The 22,856-nt window shown below is 41.4% G+C and overlaps 1 protein-coding gene across 2 annotated transcripts in view; it reads left to right on the top strand.

The window, feature by feature from the left end:
- Positions 1 to 22,856, top strand: part of megf10 (multiple EGF-like-domains 10) — a 139,800-nt gene that overhangs the window by 20,661 nt on the left and 96,283 nt on the right. For both annotated transcript variants that reach the window (XM_061802002.1, XM_061802001.1), the window contains exons 3-5: positions 5,358 to 5,459; positions 7,620 to 7,720; positions 10,732 to 10,824. In XM_061802002.1, the coding sequence (XP_061657986.1) occupies positions 5,358 to 5,459; positions 7,620 to 7,720; positions 10,732 to 10,824 (296 nt within the window). The remainder of the gene's footprint in view (positions 1 to 5,357; positions 5,460 to 7,619; positions 7,721 to 10,731; positions 10,825 to 22,856) is intronic.

The following is a 22,856-nucleotide window of genomic DNA, read 5'->3' as shown; positions in this document are numbered from 1 at the left end:
CTTTTACTTTTACATTTTTTTTTACATTTAGGTTTTTACCGAAATCACAAACCACAAAAAATTAAGAAAACTATAAAGGATATCTAAGTTCATGTGAAACGTTACATATTATTCACTATTATATGCTCACTGTAGGAAAAGTGCTGAAAACAAAACAATGATCACTGCATATTCAAACTGTGATTTTGACCATCACAAAAAAATTAATTAACTGAGATTTAAGAATTTATTCAACTCAGAGGACTTAACAAAGGTCTTGCCTGCACTAATGTGAAGGGTGATACTGGGATCTTGACTGCAGTATGTAGTCCATGTCTGGCTCAAGAGCAGTGGTTTTGATGCGCAAGACGTCACGCAGGTGAGAGTCACTCAGTCTCGTCCTCATGCGGCTCTTGTTAATGTTCATAACGGAGAATGTCTTCTCGCACATGTATGTGGAGCCAAACAAGCTCAGCATTTTCTTAGCAAATGTCCGAATTGCTTGGAACCTGCCTTCATCCAGCTGGCGGTAGAAGTTGACAAGAGGGAGCTGTTGGTGCCGACTGCGATGCTCGGCGTCACACTGCAGCTCAATGAGCTCCAGTTGCAGGTGGTCTGGAGCGTCATCAGGGTCCACGGAGAAAGGAGAGGAAAAAAGCGTGATCTCCTTTTCAATAGCTGCAAAGTCCCAAAAGCGCTGCTGAAACTCCTCAACCAGAGATGAGATGTCTGCTGCATACTTTGTCATTTGCGCACTGATATTGATCTGTGGGAAACTGGTCACAATTTCCTGCAGGGACGGGAAATGTGCGGTATTGGGCTGCGCCTGTGACAGGTGTCTTTGGAAAAGTAGCAGCTTGGTCCGAAAGGCTTTGATGTGTGAATACAGTTGGCTTACCACTGCATTTTGCCCTTGAAGGCTTGTGTTCAGCGCATTCAGATGTCGCGTTATGTCAACTAAAAATCCCAAATCAGCCAGCCAAACAGGATCATTTAATTGTGGCATGGGTTGTCCCTTTTTAGTCAAGAATTGTCCAATTTCCTCCCTGAGAGAGAAGAAGCGCTGCAGCGCAGACCCCCGACTGAGCCACCTTACGTCGGTGTGATACAAAACATCTCCGTATTCAGCCTGGATGTCGAGAAGAAACTGTTGAAACTGGCGGTGGCACAGCGCTTTGGAGCGAACGAATATAATTATAGTCTTTATCACCGGTTTCATAACATTATCATATTTCATATATTTGGCACAGAGAACTTCTTGATGAATAATACAGTGGAGTTTAATAGCGCTGCCTCCTTCTTCGCTGACTTTGTTACAGACAAGGCTTGATAATCCACTCCGCTCGCCAGCCATGGCAGGTGCGCCGTCCGTAATAATCCCGGTGACTTTATTCCACTGTAGTTTCATGTCATCTACGGTGGAACAAACAGAAACAAATAAATCCGTTCCTCTTGTTTGGCCCTTCAGACTCTGGAGGTCCAGAAGCTCTTCACTCACGTTCATGTCATTGTCCACTCCTCTTAAAAAGATCAGTAACTGAGCGGTGTCGGACGCATCCGTGCTTTCATCGCACGCTAACGAGAAAAAGTCAAACTCAGTTCCTTTTCCCTCTAACTGTCTCTTAATATCTAATGAAACGTCTTCAATTCTCCGTACCACAGTATTACGAGCCAGGCAAATATTGGCAAACTCTTGCTTCTTCGCGGGACAAATTTTCTCAACCATTTTCATTACACAGTCTTTAATAAATTCACCCTCAGTGAAAGGTTTGCAGTGCTTTGCAATCAGCGTTGCCACTTCGTAGCTTGCCTTTGTGGCATTTTCATTTGACTCACGGACTCTTGTGAAAAAGCTTTGCTGTGCCGTTAAAACAGCTTCCAGTTGCTTCACTTTTTCACCGCGTTTGTTCCCAGTTAGCTTGTCGTAGCTAGCATGTTTCGTCTGGTAGTGCCCATTGTTGTTGAATTCCTTGAAAACAGCCACAGTCTCTTGGCAAATTAGGCAGACACAGTTGTTTCGTATTTCAGTGAAAAAATACTCAAATTTCCACTTCGCGGTCAACTTTCCTTTTTTTGTTTACAGACGCCATGTTAGAAATGGGCTGGGCTGAAACGATCACGCAAGGTCAAGGGTCACGGCGGCCAGAGTGCGGCCACAGGGCTACTACCATCTTCTGGTGAAATGAAAAATATGAAAAATAGCTTTTTGTACACATGTATTTTATACTGTGGTCAACAGTGCTGGCGGGCCGCATATTATTGATTTCATGATAGAGGCCGCGGGCCGGTAAAAATTTGTCCACGGGCCGCAATTGGCCCGGGGGCCGGACTTTGGACATGTCTGATCTAAAGTTAGCTGAGATGGGCTTCAGCATTTCCGTGTCCTTGTTATGATAAGCAACTTGGAAAATTGATGTATTCATGTCAGTTAGAAAACATTCACTTGTATAGTTGTTGCTTCTATTTCCTTCACTTCTACAGCAGTGTTACCTTTTTAATAATTTCAAATCCCTAAATTCATTCATGAGGACCTAAAATTCTAAGGAGTAAGAAACTTACTTGATGGTTCTATTGGTTTCTCTATTGGTTTCTACTGTGAATCCACCCATCAGTGCTTCATTCATGATGTCTTTTGGTTGTGGCCAGAAATGACCATAGGTCAAGGTAAACCTATTGAAATAAGATGTTCTGCACCTAAAATCACCCCGGTTTTTCAGTTCAGGCGAAGTGAAGTCAGAACTCCGGTTTGGATTCAGAGCATTTTAAATTTGCTTGCTGGAATACCACCCTGAATTAATTTAAACTAAGGACATTCAACCCTGATGACCTTCAGACGTGTTCAATAAAGAAATGACTTAAAAAGGACATGCCTGGCACAATGACATTCGCTAAATGATTTAAAAATGCTGAAAAAAAAACATACAAAGAAGTTTTGGAACTGAAGAGAAATAAATTTACATCAATCTGGAATTTGTACAAAGCCATTTTAAAAGTTTTATGTCTCCAGAGATCCAACGGTGACAGAATGGAGAAAACATACACTAGTGAGGAACTTTTGCAGGAGTCTACAACAATTACTCCAAGAGTACAGCAATGACTCATCCTGGAGGTCACCAAGAACTCATTACAACATTTGAAGAACTGTAGGCCTCCCTTGCTTCAGTTCAGGGCAGTGTTCATGACTCAACAATAAAGAACACACTAAGCAAAAAGGCATAAAACCCATGGAAGAGTTTTGGGATGAAAATCCACTGCTACTGCAAAAAGATCATAAATGTATGTCATGAAAAACGTTCCATCCGTAGACATTCATTTGGACTGTGATGACTATGCGTCGTTTTGTTCGTTAGCTCATAAATTGTGCGACCCAATCTGCCATATTCGCCATTGTCCCTCTATTTTGTATCAGTTCGATATTGTAATCTTAAATCTTGTGTTATCTTACTTGTAAGTGTTGTGTGTGATTAAATTGTTAACGCAATACAACTGTCCTGTTATATTTTGCTGGTTCAACAAAGGAAATGTCATTATTCTATATATAACTAACCCCACAGAACAAGAAAACAGCGAATTTCAGTGCATTTTGCTATCCAATGTTAAAAAAAATTCCATATTCTAAAACTTGCCTAATTTTGAGTTTTTAATGAAGACATCAAATTCCGGGCTACTTTATTTATACAGATCTCCAACAAAAGCAAGAGAAAATACACACATCGGCACATCAACACAAAAATCATGAACATCAAAATATGCAAAATCAGCATTGGATTCCTCCTCTTGACTTCAATATCTCCCATTATTGTATAAATTAAGCGTCATTAAGTTTGATTGAAATCGTTTTTAAAAAAAAAACCTGTGGTAATGAAAAGGGTGAACCGTTTACTAAGACTTTAAGACCAAAGATTTCTGGCTGGTAAATCAGATACACACTGATTTATATTCTACAGTACTAACCTGTGAAAATCACACCCAGCTGGTTGAGTTACCTTAAAAGCATGTGTAAATCTGGTTGCAGGGAGATACAGGCTCCTCCTTTATTGTTACAGTAAAACACAATTTCATCATCTTTGTCAAGTTGGAACAGTGTCATTTTCTGCCAATTTAATTGAAATGATAACTTACCTGAAAAATGCTGGTGGTGAATGGCATGCTGGTGCTTTGATTAACATACTGTAGCTGTGAATAATATGTGTTGCTGCTGGACTAAAACTGGTAAAATCCCGCCTACAAAACACGTGATTGGCCACCCAAGCAGGACAGGTATACGTGCAGTGTAGTCATTAACACACAGCTCTGCTTTGGCTGCACCGCTATGATTAGTTTAAATGAACACTTTGCAGAACGAAAATTTCAACGAGAACATGTAGGACAAGACTTAATAAAGATTTACAGTTTCTATTTATTAAAATACTATTGTCCTCACAACAGTCATTGTAGTGCTGTTACCAATTTCACCTATCCTCATGCAGCTGAAAATGAAAAATAGATGTTTTAAAAATTGTCATGTTAGACTTCCATTTCCCTACTTTGGTTTAAAACTATGTCATCATATTCTTCTTTGTTGCCTTTATTTTAAATAATCAGCAAACTTACCCACAACCCAAGACAACATTCAAAGCTGGTTACGGCCTCAGCAAAGAAATCTGGAGGTGACTCCACATGTACCCATGCAGTCTTTGAGACATGCCAACACAAAGCTGACGTTGATATGAGATGTTTCATGAAGCTGTGAAATGCCAATGCTTGTCAGACATGTAGCAACCGCCAGCTGACGTGCCTTACTAGGGCCATTTTGCTGACTGAGATGAAATGAGCTCATTAGAAGGACAGCCAAAGTTGGATGTTTTGGAGACAAGGTGAGAGAGAGCAGACTTTGATGGTTTGGACATGTTCAGAGGATGGAGAATGGATGCTGAGGATGGAGCTGCCAGGCAAAAGAGCGAGAGGAAGACCAAAGGAAAGGTTGATGGATGTTGTGAGGGAGGACATGAAGACAGTGGGTGTTAGAGAGGAGGATGCAGGAGATAGGCTTGTATGGAAAAAGATGACATGCTGTGGTGACCTCTAACGGGACAAGCCAAAAGAAAAAGAAGAAGGATGCATACAACTCTGTCCAAAGACAACAGCGACAAAGAAAACATGCACGCTTGCATGCAGACACTCATGCATGGCGTGCACACACATACGCACACGCAGTCACACAGTTTCATGAATCCTGTCCTCACAGCGTGTCGGGGAGGAGTAGAGGTGTTTGAAGTCCCAAAGAACCACAAAAATTCCTTTAAACTTCGGTGTGAGAATGTCATGCATGAAAGTCCTGCGCACAGATATGCTTTTTATGTCTGATCTCTTATGTTCATCTCTTCCTGTGGTTTCAGATATTCAGTGACAGTGCAAGAGTCCTATGCCCATCCTTTTGATCAGATTTATTACACCAGCTGCACAGACATCCTCAACTGGTTCAAATGCACCAGACACAGGTGAGGACTACTGTACAACAGTGGCAATTATATATATATAAAAAAAAATATATATATATATATATATATATTTAGAGCACTGGTTTGATAAACCAGGGGTTGTGGGTTCGTATCCCACTGGGGCCTCCACTCCCTGAGAAGGGTTGCGTCAGGAAGGGCATCCGGCGTAAAAATTGTGCCAAACATATGTGCGTTCATCTGAGATGACACGCTGTGGCGACCCCGAAAGGGACAAGCCGAAAGAAACTTACTTTTTATATATATATATATATATATATGTGTGTGTGTGTGTGGAACAGTTTTAAACTTTGGCCTCACAGTTCTGAGGACCTGGGTTCATTCCCAGGCCTGGCTGTGTGGGGTTTGAATGTTCTCCCCGTGCTTGTGTGGGTTATCTCTTGGCACTCCAGTTTCCTCCCACATCCCAAAAACATGCATTAATTGGACACTCTAAATTGCCCCTAGGTGTGATTGTAAGTGTAATTGTTGTCTGTCTCCATGTGCCCTGCAATTGGCTGGCAACCAGCTCAGGGTGTACCCTATCTCCTGCCTGATGACTTGTGAGGATAAGCGGCTAAGAAAATGAATGGAGGATGGATACACATATTTTTTATTTTTTTATGATGGTGTTGTGGTGTGGGGGAGAATTATCACCCTACATTAAATTTTAAGTGACCAAAATACATCTTTATCCTCTACAAATGTGACAGACACTGACCAGGGAACTAAAATATAGAAGTAAAGAATAATTTATTGCAATGCATATTCAATCTGTTTCATGACTACATCATTCAGAACAAATTAGTTATTTTTTCGGGTCCTAATAATGCAAATATGGTTCATCAATTCCGCCAGTCAATTCATTTTTTAAAATGAAACAAATCAAATTGGAACGGTGTATGGCTTGTCAGAGCGTCTGGCTCTCAGTTCTGAGGTCTGGGGTTCAAATCCCAGCCTGGCCTGTGGAGAAGTTGCATGTTTTCCCTGTGTCTGCGTGGGTTTTTGTCCTAGCACTCTGGTTTGCAGTTAATTGGAGACTTGAAATTGCCCATCGGTGTGATTGTGTGTGTAAATGGTTGTTCGTTTTTTTTACCCTTCATTTGGCTGATAACCAGTTCAGGGTGTACCCTGCCACCTGCCTGAAGATAGCTGGGATAGGTTCCAGCACTATAACAACCCTTCTGAGGATAGGTGGCTCAGATAATTGGATGGATCAAAATAAATCATACTTTTGAATTTTGATTATTTGCGATGAATCACACTTGCCAACATAAACCACACATATTGCTTTTTGTATAACTTGTGCATCGATGCAAAGAAAGTTCAGTGCTGCTCGATGTGCAAATGTTCTTTGTTGTTTTTCGGAAATCCCATCGGGCTTACTTTTTCAGCAAAATTTGCCACAGAGCACGAGTTGGAATCTCCTCACTAATTTTTCCACTTGCGTAAGCAACGACCTTTTAGTAGACTGTGCTGCATTTCAGATTCCCTCCTGTAGTTCAAGGAAAGGAGTGTCTCTATGTGTCAAAAACAATAGTATGATTAGTTCAATCATGCGACACGGTGGTACAGCTGGAAAGGATTGGCTTCACAGTTCTGAGGTCCCGGGTTCGATCCCGTACCCGCCTGTGTGGAGTTTGCATGTTCTCCCCGTGCCTGCGTGGGTTTTCTCCGGGCACTCCGGTTTCCTCCCACATCCCAAAAACATGCAACATTAATTGGACACTAAATTGCCCCTAGGTGTGATTGTGAGTGCGACTGTTTGTCTCTATGTCTATCTGAGATTGGCTGGGAACCGGTTAATTGTGTACCCTGCCTCCTGCCCGTTGACAGCTGGGATAGGCTCCAGCAATCCCGCGACCCTCGTGAGGATAAGCGGCTAAGAAAATGGATGGAAGGATAGTTCAATCGTGATTAATGTGCTAGTTCTTATGGTGATTAAACATGAGTTAACGCTTTAACTTTGACAATCCTAGTAAATACAAAAAAGGTCTTGTCATTAAGGTGTAATTGTGAAAACTTGATTACTTATGATTGAAATTGGCAACCTTCAAATATTATTATATATTACATTATAAATTACGATAGTTGTGTTCTGCGAAGAAAGATGCGTAACCTTCCTCAATCTGATCAGATGACTTACTTCCTGTCTGTGTGCAGGGTAAGCTACCGGACCGCATACCGCAAAGGAGAAAAGACTATGTACCGAAGGAAATCCCAGTGCTGTCCAGGCTTCTTCGAAAATGGGGAAAGTTGTGTTCGTGAGTGTCTTCCCAATTTTACAAATCCAATTCCAATGAAGTTGGGATGTTTTGTTTAACAGAAAAAAACAAAATACAATGATTTGCAAATTATTTTCAAGATACATTTAACAGAATAGTGTTCATTACAACATGGTTCACTTTACACGGGCTCGCTATTGAACAGATTCGTTTCATCACGTGAATTTTTCGTAAGTAGAAGCGGATTTTACATATAAATAGCCTAATCCGTTCAATCCCAGCCCCACCTCTGTGGAGTTTGCATTTTCTCCCCGTGCCTGCGGGGATTTTCCTCCGGGAACTCCGGTTTCCTCCCACAACCCAAAACATGCAACATTAATTGGACACTCTAAATTGCCACTAGGTATTATTGTGAGTGCAACTCTTGTCTGTCTCCATGTACCCTGCAATTGGCTGGTAAACAGTTCAGGGTGTACCCTGCCTCCTACCTGTTGACAGCTGGAATAGGCTCCAACACTCCCCCGATCCTTGTGAGGATAAGCGGCTAAGAAAATGGATGGATGGATGGATGGATGGATGGATGGATGGATGGATGGATGGATGGATGGATGGATGGACAGATAACCTCTGGTGTTGGGTGACTATGGAAAGAGAAGGGTGAGAGATAAGCAAAAGGCATAATGGAGTACGGAGGAGGAGGCAATTGTTTGACAGCTGAGGGAAAATATATGTCCAAATGTATGCACACACACTACTTAACTCCACAAAAGTTTCTTGAGGCCCATGGTGAATAAAGATGAATAAAATTGCAAAAAAAAAAAAACAAAAACTCATGAAAAAGTTGTACTTTTCCAATGTGTCCTCGCCAATGGGATGCCAGGAAGATGCTACAGCAGTAGCCAATGGGAGAGCAGCTCTATCACGCCACACAAACCAAGATGCGGGATGTGGGTCAAGGGTAAAGATTGACATCACTGCTTGCCAATGGTATGCCAGGAAGATACCACGGCGCCAGCTAAATCAGTTTGGCACGAATTACAATCGCTCACTAACTACAACGTTACTCCCCCCCCCTCCCCCAGTAGAAAACAAGAACAGGCTAGCCGACAACCTAAATAGCTTTTACTGCAGATTCAAAATAGACACTTCCACACCACGAACCCACCAAGCCGCACCACCTTCCACTCCACTGTTTAAAATCCATGAAAGGGAATTTAGACAGATCTTCAAACAACAGAAGATCAACAAAATGCCGGGCCCAGACTTTGTATCCCCATCCTGCCTCAAGTCTGCGCAGACCAACTTGCTCCTGTCTTCACAGAGATCTTCAACAGGTCTCTACAACTGTCTGAAGTACCAACCTGATTCAAACGCATTATAGTAGTCCCCAAAAAAGGCCTGACTTAATGACTACAGGCCTGTTGCCTTGACATCTGTGGTCATGAAGTCCTTTGAATGCCTTGTGCTGGACCACCTCGTCCTCGTCGCATGCCCCCAGCTGGACCCACTGTAGTTTGCCTATTGCGCGAACAGGTCTGCAAATGATGATGCCAACATGGGTCTGCACTTCATCCTTGCACATCTCGACAGCGAAGGTACCTATGCGAGGATCCTGTTCGTTGACTTTCGCTCTGCGTTTAAGACCATCATCCCTGAACTCCTCTCCTCCAAACTTCTCCAGGTCTTGCCTGCCATCTTCTGGTGGATCTACAACTTCCTGACGGGCAGGACACAGTGGTTAAGGCTGGTGGACACCACCTCATTCACGTGCACTATCAGCATCGGGGTACCCCAAGATTGTGCCCCCTTCACTCTGCTCTTCACGCTCTACACCAACGACTACACCTCGTAGCATCCGACTGTCAAATTCCTGAAGTTCCGCACATGACACCGCGGTCATCAGCCTCATCAAAGATGACAATGAGTCTGCATATTGACAGGAAGTAGCGAGACTGGAGCTTTGGTGTTGTCAACAAAACCTGGCGTTGAACACTCTAAAGATTGTAGAGATGATTGTCGAATTCAGGAGGCATACTTCACCACAGCTGCCCCTGACGCTGTCCAACTGTCTTGTGTCAACTGTCGAGACCTTCAACTTCTTGGGAATTACAGTCTCAAAGGATCTGAAGTGGGAGACAAACATCAACACTATCCTCAAAAAATCCCAGCATAGGATGTACTTCTTGTGGCTTCTGAGGAAGCACGGCCTGTCACATGAGCTGCTGAGACAGTTCTACACAGCGGTCATCCAATCAGTACTGTGTACCTCCATCCAATTACAGGGCAGATGGAGACAGACAGTCACAATCACAATCACACAAACAATTTAGAGTGCTCAATCGACCTCTAACACTGTTTTTGTTATGTGGGAGGAAAAAGGGTAAAAACCCATGCAGGCTTGGAAAGAACAAACTGCATACAGGTGGGTGTGAGATGTGAACTGGAGTCCTCAGAACTGTGAGGCCGATGTCATCCACCGTTCGACCATACATAGACTACCTGCCAAATATTGGAACAATGAGGACAATTCCTTCATTTTATTTCACCAAAAGTGCTGGAAATATTGGCTAAAGCTTCAATAAAGAAAACATCTGTTTTGAAGAATCTTACAATCAAACTGTTTGAGAGATGTAACCTGTAGCATGATAATAACCCCTAATGTACTTCCTAAAGAACAATGAAGTTTATCAGAGGAAAACAGTGAAAGGTTTTTAACTCGCAAGTCAATACCTCATAGACTTGATGAAGTATTGACTTGTGAGGACTTGTAGACAGAGAGCATGCATTTTAGAAACTTTTAGCTTTGATGTAAAAGCTCCACAATTTTGTCCATTTCTAAATGAGGTCAGGAGCAACTTAGCTCAAGTAATTAGAATGTGTCATTCATCTTTTATCATGAGAGAAAACTGCCAGTGGAGTAGCATGAATTACGGGAGCACAGGAAAGTCACATAATGTGCCCCAAAACCAGTGGATCTGTAGTAGGGGTCCTTTCAACAAGTAAAGTTTCCCTGATACTTTCCGCTAACATCCTCCTCTTTCCCTCTCCAGCTCATTGTACTGTGAGCTGTGTTCATGGCCGTTGTGTAGCCCCCAACACCTGCCAATGTGAGCCTGGATGGGGGGGTTCCAATTGCTCCAGTGGTAAGTCTTCCAGCTGTTGCTCTGTGTGAGGTGACACACATTTGCTTGAGAGCCCATGAAGCTCTTTAAGAGAAAAAACAGATTAGATCTTCTGAATGAATGTTTTACTGCTTCACAACACACAGAAGGACCATACGAGTAAAAGCATATTATTGTAACTAATTACACAACCTTCAAAAAGTATTTGCCCCATCTTGATTTTTTTTGTTGTTGAAGTTTCTTCACTTTAAAATCACCAATCAAATTCAAATACCTGACAAAGATAATTCAAGCAGCCATAAAATATACGATTTTAAATGTGTTTTTTTTCTTCCCAACAATTCAACCATTTTAGTTAATGTAACTATTCAAAGACGCCTGGCCCTGTCTGAAAGAGTAATCCCGCCCTTGTTAAATAATGAATTAACTGTGGCTTATATGATTTTTGGGGTTGCTGATTTCATTTGCACTTGAGTCCATCCAGACCTGTTCAGTCAAGAAATCTGTATGACAAAATGGCCAAAAGATGCTGCAACAAAATGTTATGGTCTAAAGTAATTCAAGAGCAGATGAACAATAAAGTAACTGACATCCATCAGGCTTGAAAGGGGTTAGCAAGCCATTTCTAAATATTCAAGCCTCAGGCGAACCACCATGAAAGGCATTTTCCCCCAAAGGAGAAAACACACAACGGTGGTGAACCTTCCTAGGAGCGGCTGGTCTAGAAAAAATGCGACAAGAGCACAGCCAAGACTCATCCAGAAGGTTACAAAGGAACCTGGGACATCTAAAGAACTCCAGGCCTCACTTGGCTCAGTTAAGTTACAGTTAATACAGTACATCTTATGTGCATATTTTGTTTCCTGATAGGTTTTTACATGTGAGCGACTTGGTTTATAGTATTTGCAAAGGTCAATCCAGTTCGTCATGTGTATCCCCCTATTAGCTTGTGAGCCATGTATGCTGACATATGAGAGCCCGCTGGATGTGCCCCTGCTTTCTTCAGTATCAGTCTGTAATAAAGGAACTTATTGTTGAGTCTAGTCCTTGGGGCTTCTCTCGGCTCCACTGAGCCAGCCTGTCTGACTACTGTCACAGACACGATGTTAATAAGTAAAAATTGACCAGCATGAAACCATTTCTAGCCTTCGGCATATTCTAAAAATAATGTAATAATTTGAAAATGCCTCTGTTAAGTTTGGGTTACTAGACTGCCATAAAACAATGAGTAACAATGTCCCAAATGAGCCCATAAAATCAAATCAAAATGTGTAACTGAAACCACTTGGGGAAAAAAAAATCAGAACAGCAACTTGTATTTGTACATAAAGCTCAACACTTGACTTAGCTTTTCAATTTTGCCCCAAAAGAATGCCCCTACTGTCAGTTAAAGCCCAAGTGTCATGTCTATAAACATTCTAAAATAGATATTGTAATGAAAAATACATATAACATTATTCACTTCAATGTCTATATGAAAAAATAAATATGAGCAGAGAGCGCATCATCCATGCGCAAAGTTGCGGAAGTCTCATTCGACATTCAAGTAGTAGCCATATTGGCTGCATCTTCTGTCCATGATGTCACACTGGGGCATTTGCCATTAAAAACACGCTGTGCCACCTACGATGGGAGACGAACACGCCCCTTTTGACATGGGAGCTCTTTTCGAAGAGAACATCTCACAACCGAGTGAATTGACCGGGCCAATATTACCCTACTGTTTCGAGCGATATTTAGATGATAGGCGGATCACGGCCAAACCGCATGGGCCAAACCACCTCCCCACCCGATCCACCTCTGCAGCGCCCGTGGCCAGGAGTGGCGACGACGGCGCGGTCAAACCCCTCCGTACAGAGCACTTAACCACGCCTCCTGAAGTGACGTCACGCCACGTGCACTGACGTAAGACAAACAGTAAAAATGTCAAATACAATACAATACATTCTGAACTGAGACAGACTCCATGCTTCTGATTTCATTCAAATCAACGATATATGATAGATTCTAAATACAATACATTCTTAACTGAGAGAGACGCCATGCTTCTGATTTCATTCAATCATTCACACGTAGCAATGTTATGCTAGCGGAGAACGTCCCATTCATTTATACGAGACGTGTATTAAAAATCAAATTTAGGGCATATCTTCGTGCAAACACAGTCTGGTTAAGCTTCGGCCGCGAGCCAGCAATAAATCGATACGTTTGTGCAGTCCGATCATCGCTAAATATCGCTCAACAAAGAATAAGTGTGTCAATCGTTCACACGTAGCGGTGTTATGCTAGCGGAGAACGTCTCATTCATTTATACGAGACGTGTATTAAAAATCAAATTTAGGGCATATTTTCGTGCCAACACAGTCTGGTTAACTATCGGCCGCGAGCCAGCAAGAAACCGACACGTTTGTGCAGTCCGATCATCGCTAAATATCGCTCAACAAAGAATAAGTGTGTCAATCGTTCACACGTAGCGGTGTTATGCTAGCGGAGAACGTCTCATTTATTTATACGAGACGTGTATTAAAAATCAAATTTAGGGCATATCTTCGTGCAAACACAGTCTGGTTAACTTTCGGCCGCGAGTCAATAAGAAGCAGACACGTTTGTGCAGTCCGATCATCGCTAAATATCGCTCAACAAAGAATAAGTGTGTCAATCGTTCACACGCAGCTGTGTTATGCTAGCGAAGAACTTCAAATTCATTTATACGAGACATGTATTGAAAATCAAATATAGGGCATACCTTCGTGCAAACAAATGTGTTCCGGTTGATATTAGATGGATTTAGTTGATGATGCGGTCTTCCACAAAGTTTGATCCATCGAAGGCATTTTTCGTACTGGGTCTTCGGTTTTGGAAAGGGTACGAATCGAACTCCACCAACTAGCCTTTCAGGATACGTGTCGTCACTATTACAAAGTCCGTGACTACACCTCTTAACCATATTTTTGTTAAATTACCCAAATACGCGATAAAACGCTAACTAAACCTATACAGAACCATGCAATGTTGTCTGAGAAAATGGCGGGAGCAAAAACGGGCTTTGGTTTATGTAGATCTCTGGCCTCTGATTGGTCAGTGACGCGGATTGCGCAATATCCACGGAGGGGTCAATTGCTCCAGTGGTAAGTCTTCCAGCAGTTGTTCTGTGTGAGGTGACACCTATTTGTTTGAGAGCCTGTGAAGCTCTATAAGAGAAAAAACAGATTGGATCTTCTGACTGAATGTTTTACTGCTTCACAACACACAGAAGGACCATACGAGTAAAAGCATATTATTGTAACAGTACACAACCTTGAAACCTTGAAAGTGTATTTGCCCCATCTTGTTTTTGTTTTGGGTTTTTTTTTTTGTTCAAGTTTCCCCACTTTAAAAATCACCAATCAAATTTAAATACCTGACAAAGATAACTCAAGCAACCATAAAATACCATTTTAAATGTGTTTTTATTCTTCCCACCAATTCAACCATTTTAGTTAATGTAACTATTCAAAGACACCTGGCCCTGTCTGGAAAAGTAATCCCACACTTGTTAAATAATGAATTGGCCGAGCCGCTGGTCTTGTTGGCCAGGGTGGCTCGTTGCGGCCGGCTGCCGACCTTGTCGGCCGAGGGGGGCTCGTCACCAGCGAGCCCAACACGAAAGCCATCTGACGTGACACCTTTAGCACCCCTGTTATACGTACGCAGATCTTTTGTTACGTTATGAGAGACGGATTATGTGGTCCCCCCCACAAACTATTATTTCTTTTAGTAGCTGTATGTACATCGACACATTTAGCACACCTGTCATACGTACACAGATATTTTATTACGTTATGAGAGACGAATGACGTGGTCATCCCCAAACTATTATTTTTTTCTGTAACTGTATACACACCTACCTGTCATTTGGAATCCACAAAGTTCTCTTCCTTTGCACCTTTGCAATCCTTTTTTCACGACGAATTTATGAAGGGTAAATCCATCCTCCCGAGTGTTCGAGCAATATCCAGCAATGCAACAAGATTTAGCTAACATGAAGGAACAACGAGCTACCATACCGCAGGTAAAATTAATAGAAACAAAGGAGCCCAATTGAGGGCGGGAGTTACAAAAGCCATATACATCAAAATCATGTTTTGTGGTGAAAAAAGGCATGGGACCATACTGGCTGCTGTTTTTTCATTAATACCATACTAAAAATTATGCATTTCATTACAGTGCCCCTTTAATAAAGTAAATTATAACATCTCCTTCTGCCATGGCTTGGGTGGTAAATGGTGATGGAAATATGGAAACATGGTTTCATGTCACTTGAAAAATTTTTGTGGTTTATGCTAGACTTGTGAGCTTCAAAGCTTAGAATATTGTAAAGAAATAAAACTTAGAACAGGTGGTTATTTAAATTTTAGTTGCTTACAGCTGGTACAATTCACTAAGAGTTCGCTGACTGATGGGAGTTCATGGAAATGGCAGTATAACGAGTTGCCCAGCTTGTGAGCAACATAGTTGAAATGGTGCTAACTGGTGCTGCCATCAGTTAGCACTGCAATAGACAAAATTGTATTGCCTTAAATTATTCAACACAATTGCAAAATAATTTGTTAAATAACTAATTTTAGAATACATGTAACCCTAACCCTAACCTTTTGGAAATTGAAGCATTATCCTGAGTATTTTTTGACACAGCCATCTTGAGTAGACGGGAATAAGAACAAGCTGTTGTCATGGGACTGGATAAAGTTTGATTGTTAAATAATTTCAACTCATTTTGAGTAGACATCTCCAAAATGACAATGATATCAAGTATGTTAAATAGGGAGGGGTAATGTGTTCATCTTTGTTTGATCCTTTAAAAATAAATCCTACTAGTGTTTCTTAGTCATCATATTGATATGATATGAAGAGATAACTGTGGATGGTATTTAAAAAATGATTAAGGTAGTCTTTTGGATTTATTCAGAGAATTTGAGGGATATATTGAATTTGAAATCCAGAAGAGATCACAAATTCCAAGTGAAAAGAAGCAAACCGCTAGGGTTGTCATGCCCACCCCCAACGTCTGTATCAGTGAGAAAACTCTTTCCCGTGATTGAATGTCCCATGCTAGGCCGACTGGGAAATCACCAAATAGATGAAAAGAAAGCATTTGTGGTCCTCCACTTAGCCAAACCCCACACGACTGCTTTTGTGGAAAGTGTAACGTTGAGGAAAATTAACAACAGATAAACTTGCATTTCTAAAATCTGACATCATTAGAGCATATGTAAAGTTTAAGCCAAAAAAAATAAGTGACTGTTGTGATTTGAATGTCCTTTGCACCTTCAGCCATTATCTCACCGAAAACATGTTTAATGTCAATCTTGACAAGCCAGATTAAAAAAAAAAACTGTTGTCAAGTGGGGAGAAGGATCAAGGACTATTGCTATATACTTGAAACAGGTTTTGAAGACCCCTCCGTGAAGGCGTCACTTTAACATGGTGGTTTGTGTGTCCTAATAATCCGAAGACCTACGTTTTTGGGAGCTTCACCCTCCTGCTAGGGTCATCCATGACCAACAGGTCCTATGTGGTGGACGAGACGGAGCCTACCTTCGCCTTTGGGTGGGGTGGGGGGACGGGTCATGACTGTGGTTTGTACCTATGCACAAAAACAGCAGTTCAGGGTACCCACCCTATATGGAGTCCTTTGAATGGGTGCAAGAGAGCGCTCCCACTGGGGGCTCCATCTTTCTGCTGGGGGACTATAATGCTGATGTGGGAAATGACAGTGAGACCTGGAAAGGTGTGATTGGTAAGAAAGGCCCCCTAATCAGAACCTGAGAAGATTATTGAACTTCTGTGCTCATCGTGGATTGCCCATAATGAACATCATGTTCAAGCACAAGTGTGTCCACGTGTGCACTTGGCACCAGGTCACCCAAGGTCGCAGTTTGAAGATTGACTTTGTGGAAGTATCATCTGACTTGTGGCTGCATGTCTTGGACACTCAGGTGAAGACAGAGCCAGAGCTGTCAACTGATCACCATCTGGTGATGAATTGGCTCTGTTGGTAGGGAAACTTAACCACGAACTCCCGAAATATAAACGCATGTAAAATGTCCGACGAGGGAAAATAACACTCTAGAGCAGTGCTATACTTCATTTAAATATGCATATCTCACAATTCCCCATGCTCCTCTAGGCTGCTCTGATCACTGCTAAGTCTACTTAATGCCTACATACAAGCATGTACGTAAGTGTGCGAAGCCTTTGGTAAAATCAGTTAAAAGTGGACCAATGAGGCAAAATTAGAACTTCAAAGATGCTTTGACTGCACATATTTTGAAAAATCAGTGAGCAGCCTAAATCAATTCATGGATATTGTTACCACGTATGTCAGTTTCTGTGATGAGGTGTGTGTACCACAAAAATTTTTTCTCATCTTCATTGACAACAAACCGTAGTTTTCAGCCAGACTTCAGCAACTTCACCAGGGTAGAGAGGGAGCATATCGTAGTGGGGATAGGGCTCTCGACAATCACACTAGAAACCAGCTGACCAAAGAATTTAACATTGCAAAGAGGGATTTTGCAGCAAAACTGGAAAAACATCTTGGCACTAATGACTCCAAATCAGTCTGGTACAGTTTACAATCGCTCGCTAATTACAAGCGATGATCCACCCCATAGACAACAACAGTGGGCTAGCCAACAGCCTGAACAGCTTTTAAGGCAGATTTGAAAAGGACACTTTCCCTCCACACACCCACCAAGTCGCACCAACGTTTACCATCCATGAATGGGACGTGAAGCAGATCTTCAAACAACAAAAGATCAACAAAGCACTGGGCCCAGACCTTGTGTCCCCATCCTGCCTCAAAGTCTGTGCAGACCAACTTGGTCCTGTCTTCACAACGACATTAACATCAATACTTCAACTCCATTCTCAAAAAGCCCAGCAAAGGAAGTAGTTCTTGTGGCTTCTGAGGAAGTACAGCCTGTCACAAGAGCTGCTGAGACAGTTCTACACAGCAGTCATTGAATCAGTTATGTGTACCTCCATCATAGTCTTGTTTGGGGCTCGCACATAAAGGACAAACTTTGACAGCAACGGATGATCAAAACCACTGAACGGATTGTCGGCACCACCCTACTCACCCTTGAAGACTTGTGTGCCACTCGAACTGGGACCAGAGCGTGCAGGATCATTTCAGACCCTCCTGACCACCAGCTCTTCCAGCCCCTTCTTTCTGAAAGGCGCTACGGATCAATGCAAATCAACTCTAGTGGGGATTCAACAAGTTTTTCCCCTCTTGTTATTCAGTAAAATTCTTGATCACCGAACCTACTTGTTGGGACACACCCTCTTATGGTGCAGGTCCAATAAGTATTAGTACTAGTAATATACACTGTAGAAGCCCCATATCTCAGTGGTTAAAGCATTGGTTTGGTAAACCAGGGGTCGTGAGTTTGTGTCTCACTGGGGCCTCTGCTCCTTAAGAGGGGTTGCATCAGGAAGGGCATCTGGCTTAAAAACTGTGCCAAACAAATTCTGAGATGTTACACTGTGGTGGCCCCTAACGGGACAGGCTGAAAGAAACTTACTTACTAAAAATATACACTGTAGACTATCATCACTTTAAACTGCTCCCTTTGTGCAATTGTCATTGTACTTGTCTATTACGTTGAACCGCGAACGGGTCAGGGCACAATATATATGCTTAACATAATATGGGGCGTAGACTGTTCTCCACACAAGAAGACTCTGTTGTTATTCAGATGGAAAAAATGGCAATTTCAGTCATTGATTTGATATAACTGTTGAAGGCCAGGTTCGAATCAATCAGAACACAGAGGTTTCAGACTTGGTCTTTGATTTTTAAAAATAGTGAGTCAGGTATTTGCAAACAGTAATCCTTTTTTCTTTATAGGCAAAAACAATTATCTCAGTTTTGTTGTGGTTCAGTTGAAAGAAATTTTGGCTCATCCAGTGATTTATCTGCTTTAGACACCGGCACAACACCTCAATTGAACTATAGTCATCTGGAGACACTGCTAAATATAACTGTGTGTCATCTGCATAGCTATGATGGTCAAAACTACAGTTCTGGAAGATTTAACAAATGGGTAGGATATACAGGCTGAACAGGAGGGGTCCAACAATTGACCTTTGAGGGACCCCATGTGTCATTGCCATTTGTTGAGTGAGCACTTCCAAAAGTTACAAAGTAGCTCCTTTCCTCCAGGTAGGACCTGAATCATTTAAGGACTGTTCCATTTAGTCCTACCCACATTTCCATCCTGTTCAGCAGTATATTGTGATCTACGGTATCAAAAGTCACACTGCGATCCAACAAGACTAAAATTGACACGTTTCCCGAGTCATTATTCAACCCTATATCATATAGCACTTTAATCGGAGCAGAGTCTCTACTCTGATAAGTTCAGAAACCTGACTGAAATTTGTCAAAAAGTTCAATTATCTTCAAGAAATTGCTGAGTTGATTAAAAATAACTTTCTCAACAATCTTGGCTATGAAACAGAGATTAGAGATGGGTCTATAGTTTGCTAACAGGGAAGCGGCAAGTAGTCTGGTATTTAGAAGAGGATTAACAGCAACTACTTTAAGAATTTTAGAAAACTTGCCAGACTGAAGTAAGCATTTGATTGTTTGGTGGAAATCACCAAGCATTTACTGCATTTCACGATACTTTCGAAAAAGTCAGATGATATTGGGTCAAGACAGCTCGTTCATTGTTTCAACTGCTGAACAGTTTTCTCTAGTGTTTTTCGGTCAAGTGCATCAAATTCTGACATGGCAATAGAGCTTTCCCTGGGTGGTTTCAGATGTAGTATCATTTTGCTAATTTTTGCTGATATTTAACTTGATGGAATGTATTTTTTTCCACAAAAATAACAGGCAAACTCATTGCACTTATAAGCTGTTTCGAGTTCTGAAGCTGCCTGACGGGAGGAATGGGGGGTTGAGGGATTTGTGAGCTTGCCAACCACAGCAAATAGAATACAAGTATTGTTGAGGTTCTTTCTGATGATTTCAGAAAAGTGTTGCAGTCCAGCCCTGACTAACTCTTGTTTAAAATTACAAAGACACTGTCTGTAGAGGTCATTGTCAAACTGGAGTTTAGTTTTTCTCCATTTGCATCCTACTTTGAATTAGAGCTCTTAGCTATCATTGTGCTCCTCCACGGTGTTCAAAGTGGCCTCAGGATGGTCTTAATTTGAACAGAAGCAACAGCATTCATGGCATTTGAGATTTTCAAGTGGAAATTGTCCAAAAGTTCATCAACTCCCTCAGCATTCACAGTTTGTGGCACAGCTAAAGTCGCCATAAATTTAGCGGCAGTACTCTCATTTATTTAGTAAAATCTACAATGGAATAATTTACAAATAAACGTATCCAGGTGTTAGAATGACCAAGTCGAAGTCCAGACCTGAATCCAATCGAGAATCTGTGGGCAGAGCTGAAGACTGCTGTCCACAAACGCTCTCCATCCAACCTCACTGAGCTCGAGCTGTTTTGCAAGGAAGAATGGGCAAGAATTTTAGTTTATCGATGTGCAAAACTGATAGACATACCACAAGGGACTTGCAGCTGTAATTACAGCAAAAGGTGGCGCTACAAAGTATTAATGTAAGGGGGCCGAATAATATTACATGCCCCACTTTTCAGGTTTTTATTTATTAAAAAACTTTAAACCATCCAATAATTTTCGTTCCACTTCATGATTGTGTCCCACTTGTTTTTGATTCTTGATTAAAAAAAAAAATTATATTTTATGTTTGAAGCCTGAAATGTGGCTAAAGCTTGAATAGTTCAAGGCGGCCTAATAGTTTCACAAGGCACTGTATATATACATATACAGACGCACCTCAACTTCCATTTTAGTTAAGTTCTGAACTGCCGAACGTAATGTAAAAATGAACGTAAGTTGTTCCTGTACGTTCCAGTAATGTGTGACCATTCATACTATAATATGCGATCTTTGACGGTTGATGGAGGCATTTGGAAAAAACGTACAACGTTCACATCTTTTTCACCAGCATCAATTTTCCTGGTAATAGCCACCTGCGTTTCAAATGAGATGGCTTGTCGCTTCTTTTGACTACCACTATCACTTATAGACTTTCGCTTTTGACCAACTTCTTTGCTTAGGGTTACAAATGCGCAAAACAATGTATGTAAACACAGAGATTACAGATACGATGTCTCAACACAAGGGTAACACGCGATGAACTAGGAAGAGGCAAGGCACATTCAGTCTGTTGTTTGCGCCATGTAAACAATGGGCGCAGTGTCAGAAGTAAGATCGTTTGAATGTGTCGTACTATGGAGAGTGCGCTAAACTAAACTCACAAATTTTTTTTTTTACCAATATTTTTTACAGTCAGTTCAAACGTAATTTCGAAAAAATGTAAAACGAATGAGCGTCTGTATAAATATATATTTGAAAAAGTGGAATACTGTAAGAGTATTGAGTCACAGTGTATTCCTTTTCGGTCAGGCCTTTAAATTTCTCAAGAGAAGGATCTGAGTTAATGACATTTTTTCAGGTCAGCAGGCCCCAACAATATGTCTGAGGATCATTTGAGGGAGCAAAACATGAAATGGGGGTAGCTGGGTTACAAGGGGAGCACGAATAATAGCAAAAAAATCTGTGGCAGGAAATGTCTTGGGGCAGTGGAGATTGTGACTGAGGATATATGACAACAAGATGGTCTGAATTTCAGTTTGGAGAACTTAGATATGTATGTGTCATGTAAATACAAATGATATACTTTGAAAAAGATTTATTATTTTGCTGCATTAATGAGTTTAATACTGTGAGGAAATTTCTCCCCCAAAATGAAACTAAAGTCAATTAGAAATAGATATCAAAATAATATTGATAATACTGTACGGCAGTGGTCTCCAACCTTTATGCAGCATGGACTGGTTTCGAGTAGTCATTATTTTGTACGGACATGTTACGGTGACGAAAATAAGTATTTGAATACCCTGCTATAGTGAAAGTTCTGCCCCTTAGAAATCATGGAGGGGTCTGAAATTTTCATCGTAGGTGCATGTCCACTGTGAGAGAGATACACTAAAAACAAAAATACACAAGTCACAATGTATGATTTTTTTAACAATTTATTTGTGTGATACAGCTGCAAATAAGTATTTGAACTCCTGAGAAAACCAATGTTAATGTTTGGTAGAGTAGCCTTTGTTTGCGATTACAGAGGTCAACGTTTCCTATAGTTGTTCACCAGGTTTGAAAACACTGCAGGAGGGATTTTGGCCCACTCCTCCACACAGATCTTCTCTAGATCAGACAGGTTTCTGGGCTGTCGCTGAGAAACAAGGAGTTTCAGCTCCCTCCAAATATTTTCTGTTGAGTTTAGGTCTGGAGACTGGCTCGGCCACGCCAGTACCTTGATATGCTTCTTAAGGACCAACTCCTTGGTTTTCCTGGCTGTGTGCGTCAGGTCATTGTCATGTTGAAAGACCCAGCCACGACCCATCTTCAGTGCTCTGACTGACAGAAAGAGGTTGTTCCCCAAAATCTCACAATACATGGCCGCGGTCATCTTCTCCTTAATACAGTGCTGTCGTCCTGTTCCATGTGCAAAAAACACCCCCAAACCATGATGCTACCACCCTCATGCTTTCCAGTAGGGATGGTGTTCTTAGGATGGAACTCATCATTCGTCCATTTTGGTCTCATCTGACCACAAAACCTTCTCCCATGACTCCTTTGTGTCATCCAAATGGTCATTGGCAAACTTAAGACAGGCCTTGACATGTGCTGGTTTAACTAGTGGAACCTTATTTATTTATATTTTCCCATAAGGAATAATGGAATTGGAAATAGTCTGTTCCAAGGTCAAACCTTCACCAACAAAACCCTTAATTTACCTTTCAGGGATTACTCTTCTTTAGTTCTAAGATATCACAAATTAGCAGATTTATTTGTATTACTTGTCATACAGTACAAACAAGTGCAAAACAACATTATCCACTGGAAATGAAAGTACAACAAAACGCTCTTTGCTTTGATGATGTGAATTTGATGATGATTGAA

The sequence above is a fragment of the Syngnathoides biaculeatus genome, chromosome 17 (genome assembly GCF_019802595.1).
Source record: "Syngnathoides biaculeatus isolate LvHL_M chromosome 17, ASM1980259v1, whole genome shotgun sequence".
Lineage (NCBI taxonomy): Eukaryota > Metazoa > Chordata > Actinopteri > Syngnathiformes > Syngnathidae > Syngnathoides > Syngnathoides biaculeatus.
This window is presented reverse-complemented; position numbering and strand designations above follow the sequence as displayed.